This window comes from Nannospalax galili, unplaced genomic scaffold (genome assembly GCF_000622305.1).
Source record: "Nannospalax galili isolate Female #2095 unplaced genomic scaffold, S.galili_v1.0 scaffold2161, whole genome shotgun sequence".
In the NCBI taxonomy this organism is placed as follows: Eukaryota; Metazoa; Chordata; class Mammalia; order Rodentia; family Spalacidae; genus Nannospalax; species Nannospalax galili.
In genome coordinates, this window is record NW_008344208.1 from 251,812 (window position 1) to 257,484 (window position 5,673).

At 39.3% G+C, this 5,673-nt stretch overlaps 1 protein-coding gene across 1 annotated transcript in view; it reads right to left on the reverse strand.

Annotated features, from left to right (window-relative positions):
* The window catches only part of LOC103739989 (prolactin-8A9-like), a 7,200-nt gene extending 3,884 nt beyond the window's left edge, over positions 1–3,316 (reverse strand). The window contains exons 1-2 of the mRNA XM_017799980.1: positions 3,241–3,316; positions 880–1,058 (exon numbers count right to left, since the gene is read on the reverse strand). Of these exons, the coding sequence (XP_017655469.1) occupies positions 880–1,058; positions 3,241–3,271 (210 nt within the window). The 5' untranslated portion in view covers positions 3,272–3,316. The remainder of the gene's footprint in view (positions 1–879; positions 1,059–3,240) is intronic.
* Between the last annotated feature and the right edge of the window lie 2,357 nt (positions 3,317–5,673).

Sequence of the window (5,673 nt, forward strand, 5' to 3'; positions counted from 1 at the left end):
GAGACAATAAAAAATAAAACAAGGACTAAGTAAAAACACAACTTGAGTACATATTTATCACAAGCTTAGAGATGTGCTATGTGTATGCCCATTGTTGTGCTGGAGTTTTACCTATGTTCTCCTCTGACTGACCATGAATAAATAACACCTAGCAATCAGCAGGAGTGAACCTATATCCACCTCCAAGCCAGGCCTCCTGTTGAATAAGCTTGGACACTGATTCCTAGTGTTTGGGGGCTTCTGGAAAGCTAAATTTTCCCTCTTGACATGCTTTCAAGTTTAGTATGCCCATTGTTGTGCTGGAGTTTTACCTATGTTCTCCTCTGACTGACCATGAATAAATAACACCTAGCAATCAGCAGGAGTGAACCTATATCCACCTCCAAGCCAGGCCTCCTGTTGAATAAGCTTGGACACTGATTCCTAGTGTTTGGGGGCTTCTGGAAAGCTAAATTTTCCCTCTTGACATGCTTTCAAGTTTAGGTCAGTTCTGTTCCATCCACAAGTTCACCACAACCCAGTTCTCCAATGATGGGCATCTGTCCTGAACCAAGTGATGAATGCAGTGAGAATTCTTGTCACTGATGGCAATGATAGGAAATCTGAGCGTTTTTTCCCCCTGCACCTTGTAAGGTTTTATAAGACAGTTTTTGTTTTTTTTTTATGTTAGAGAAAAAAAATTGAAAAATCATTAAGTTCTTTGAAATTTCATGAAACTTTCCCAGTCTTACTAATCTGCTTTTTAGTAGCTGATGTTTCCTCTACCCTTAAAAGTATATTATCCGCAATTTGGGCTGTGATGCTTACGGATTCTAATATAGCCTAAATTTTGGCAGGAAGGCTCCCCTGAGCAGGAGCCAGAGTAAATGAGGTACTTACAAATTCTTCGTACATGTCTGCAGCAAGGCTACGGAAAGTTTCGGCCTGCTTGATGGCACGCTCAAACATTTCCGCAGTGGATACCACACAGTGACCATCGTGGCTGTAACACTCGGGAACCGAGGCCACGTTCTCCCACAGGAGCAGGTTTGACACCAGCAGCAGCAGGAATGCCCCTGCTAAATTAGAAATAGGAGTCTCTCAGGGATGATCAACATGATGATTAATCTGATATGGTCCATACTCATTCTCTCTAAGGAAACCTTATCTCCCAAAGTGCCCGTGGATGCAGGAATTAATATTGAATAGCTGGGACAGCATAAAAAACTTTCACTGAGGGTATTTAGGCAAACAATTATATTTTCCAAATAGTTTGAGAACTAGGTGATGACCCACATTTTGGGATTGCTCCAGAGTGTCTCCTGAATTTTGTAAATGTCTGGAACTGACATTGATTCTAAGCAAAGATTTTTAGATCATTCATGTTATGTATTTTAATATATTTAAGGTTAAGCATATTTTCAGTAACCATACTCTCCAAAAATTGTAATTTTTAAATTTAATGTTTGATATTAGCATTTTGGATATTGTTTCAACTGCAATAGTGCTGTTCATTTGTTTGCTACATCTTCATGTCTGATAAGAATAGACACACTGTCTCCTGACTAATGATAGAGAAGATGAAGAAAATCGTATCTTTAAAGGAATCCTGTAGCCTAGAATTGCTAACTCATAACAAAATCCAATATATTCATTATCTCATCAACTCTAGATTATTTTCTTTAAAGTTGAGATTTGTAATAATCCTGTAAGTAGACTCACCCTTTGTAATTATAACAAATATATATATTTATAAAGGAGAAAGCTTACATAGGCAAATGACTTTCCTTAAGACCCATTATTAGCTGGTGGGATAAGCAGGACACCAGCCCTGGAATTTGCACCGCAACCTGATACAGAAAAGATACCTGTGGATTTAGACTATGCATCTTTCTGGCAAGGATCACATCAAAATTCCTGAGTGTCTATGTTAGCAGAGGTCATTACCACTACTTGCAAAGAACAAACTTTGCCTTTATGACATTATATTAGAAGTTTTAGGAACCTTGGATTAATCTACATTCTTTGCTCTGTAAAATATCTTTAGAAGTTTTGACAACAATCAGTGTTGATTTCAGCAGACAGACAGTGAGAAACCCCTAGTATATCAGTATTTTAAACTGTCCACAGGGTAGAAACAACACAAAGATGCACAATTAAGTCACTTTTTAAGTTTCCAGACATTACTCTTAAAATACTCTGAAATTAAATGATGCTTTTGAGGAAACTAAGTTCCACAAAATCTTTCATAATTGCAATTGGGAATGTCTAACATAAAACTAAGACAGACGTTAAAGATTTATACCTGCAAAGTACCTAAACTCAGATCCTCAAAGTAAACCAGAAAGTGGTGTCACATACTGTGTAAGCAAGCACTATTTAAGCTTCAAAATTAATATGAGAAAATTTATGTTAAATGCTTTCATTTTTCATAAATATATCGCCAAGAATATATTTTATGCTATACATTTGTATAGGAAGGTATTACCTCTTTATAATATGAGAGATTACCATATTCTAAGATAAGATGAAATATAAGAATATTTTTCTATTATATTACTGAAGATCAATTTTATGATTATTATTTCCTGTTCCTGCTAACATCACCTTAAAAATAAAGGCCCTTTGTTACTGATACCCCTTTATAATGTCATTTGGATTACATCAAATTGGCAAGTGGGGTAAGACAAATTTACTATCCAGGACTGAAAGATTCTTCAGCTTCTTAAAGTGGACAAATTCATATTCAAAATTTAATTTCTCTGTCTCGAGTTAAGATGAACTGAGCCCTTTGCCTTTGTGTTCTCAGTAAATTCCAATATCTCAAACTCAGCAACATTTTCTTTTCAAGCTGTAGTCCTTGTTCTGGAAGCTGTCCTCTGTATTGGGAGATGTTTAGCAATCTCCATGGTTCCTACCTACTGATATAAGTAACTCTGTCCTGCTTTTACCCAAACTTCAGTACAAACAACTCAAAATATCTCTGGATATTGTCACATGTCTCCAGGGAGAGAAAGGTTCTTCTGTTTGGGAACTATTGATCCAGGAATCTATTGTGCCCATGTCCTGTTACTTTCTAGGGAATGATTGTGAAGGTCTTATAAACCCTGAGTTACCTTTCCTGCTGATATAATAACACATATGTCTTTGTATCATTTAGGACAACAAAGGTTTCAAAGAAAGAATTACATCCAACCAGACTTGATAGACATCTGAATTAATGGCTCTCATTTCAGGGGGCAGAGGAGAGAGTTTACTTACAGAAGTGAACTTGGCCCAATGACAGCTCCATCTCTGAGAAGTTCTCCAGAAGGAAGGTGCCAACTCAGGAAGGCTGCTTCTCTGGAGCTGTACAGTCAGATACCACTCCACCTCCTATATATGCTAGCAGATCACCCCAGGGGCATACACAGCCATGAGGCATGGAGAAGTCATGTGTCCTTCTGAGTGACCCATGTCTGTCTCTCTTCAGGGAGTATTAACAGTTTCATTACAGTAGCACAGACTTATCTGCATCTGGGTTGCTTTTTGGCTTATTTCTAGACTTTGACTCATGTCCAAGTTATTTTGGAGGTTTCCAAAGCCGTATCTGGTTCATGATATCTAATGCTCATGTCAGATCAGGAGGAAATTTTTGTCCCCCCAAATCTCTCCCATTTCCTTAGATCCATCCATTATATCTCTCCTTTCACAGTGTGTGCTGACAGAGAGGGTGATTTGTATATGACTCTTTTTGAGCAATCAATCACCACGCACAATAGTCAATTGCTCTCTGTAATTCAATAGCCATGATTCTATCTGTAACCACTGACTACTGTGAAGAGTGTCACTCTACAAGCTAAGATGACAGCTGCAGTAATCAATAGGCCTAAACAGAAACGATTGGAGGGCAGTTTGACAAGCACATCAAATCTATTCAATGGAAGAACTCCATGAGTTCCCTTCGATAACCCATGACCTATCAGCTAAATGATTTTGCACTGGTTAAAAATACCAGATATGGGTTCCATTCTTAGAATCTGTCTTAAGTCACACCATAAAGTTATTCATTGCACCAAAAAACAGTTACGCCACTGTTGCCCTAGGGAGTATAACACCTTGATTTGTTTATCATTGACTTAACACATGGGCCATAGCACCACCAGAGACAGTTCTCCCCAACCAGACTCCATAGTGCCTTTGGCAAGTGAAATGGAGTCAAAATGGAGAGCACTTCCACTTCAGTGACATCCTTATTTTTCGAAGTCACACACCCAACTATGTGGTATCCTCAGTGTTGAGTGTAACTAGTTAGTGGTGGTGTGTATTCAGCAGTGGATCCAGTAGCCTGAATGATGTGAGAAATCTCATAAGCCTGCCTGTCTGACAACTCATAAGAAAGCAGCTTGCTCTGAGGACTGGGATTTTATTTAACCACCTTAGGGCCAGCAGGAGTGTATTTCCCTTGTACATATGTACCTTCTCATAAACTCTTTAGTAACTGTCTCTAATACCTTCCATATGCCATACCAAATGATTAGGACCTGCAAAGTTTCAATTTTATGTGTGGAAAGTCTTACAGAGGTTCAACATGAACTTTGTAGGCTCACTGATACCTGATTCAAGAAAGTACAAATTGGTTCCATCCTGTGAAGCAGGCCATAAGTCCAGTCAGAAAGTATTGGTTACCCCATATGACACTCATACCTGGCACCATTTTGGGGTCCATGAAAATGTGACTAGGTAGGTCATAGACCCTAGGCACTACCTTTATTCTGATAAAGGGACACAGTATGGAACCAACACCTAATGACATCATTATACTCATAGATTATTATAGCTCTGAACTCTCATTACAGAAGCTTCTTTTCACAACAGATGGTGATTAGCACAGAGACCCACAACTGGTCCATGTGCAGAAAAAAGAAACTATCAAGTGCTTAGACCCTCCCTGGACATCTAGATTTCCAATGCCTCTATAAGCTTTAAGGATTCTCCTGAAAATGGGATAGAAAGATTGTAAGAAGCAGAGGTGGTGGATGACTTCAATGTAGACAGAGGGGAAAAACAGGGCAGATGTGGTTGATAGAGTGTTTGCAAGACCTGCTCAATGTCAAGCCAGACAAAGCTCCGCATGGACAAGGGAGGTGGGCGTGGAGTCCTACCCCTAGCCGAGGAGCTATTGACGGGTGCTGGGAGAGGAAAAATCAGTTTTCTTTAAGGGTGTGACACCTGGGAGGTCAACCATGCTCTGGGGAAAACTGCATATCCAAGAGTATTTGGACAATACATATTAGACTCAAGGGAGTTTAAATAGAAAAGAGCCTGGGTGTGGTAGTGCATGGCACTTAGGAGGCAGAGGCAGACAGATCTCTGTGAGACAAAAGCCAGCCTCGCCTACGCGATGAATGTCAAGCCAGCTGGGGCTAAAGGGAGACCCTGTCTCAAAAAGATCAAAATAAGTGAATAAAAGTAAAAGAAAAGAGGACATGATGCTGGAAGCGGAGGAGGAGTGGATTTGATGAGACACTGAGGAGGGAATGTGATTACAACCAAAATATGCTGTATGAAATTCTCAAAGAATGAAAACATTATTAGAAAACACAAACTGACTTCTGGATTCTGCGTGTAGATGAACACTAGGCAAATCTGAGAGGTGATGTAATATAACATGAAAATGGCTCAGACTTGTGTCCTCAGCACAAAGTTGTGTGA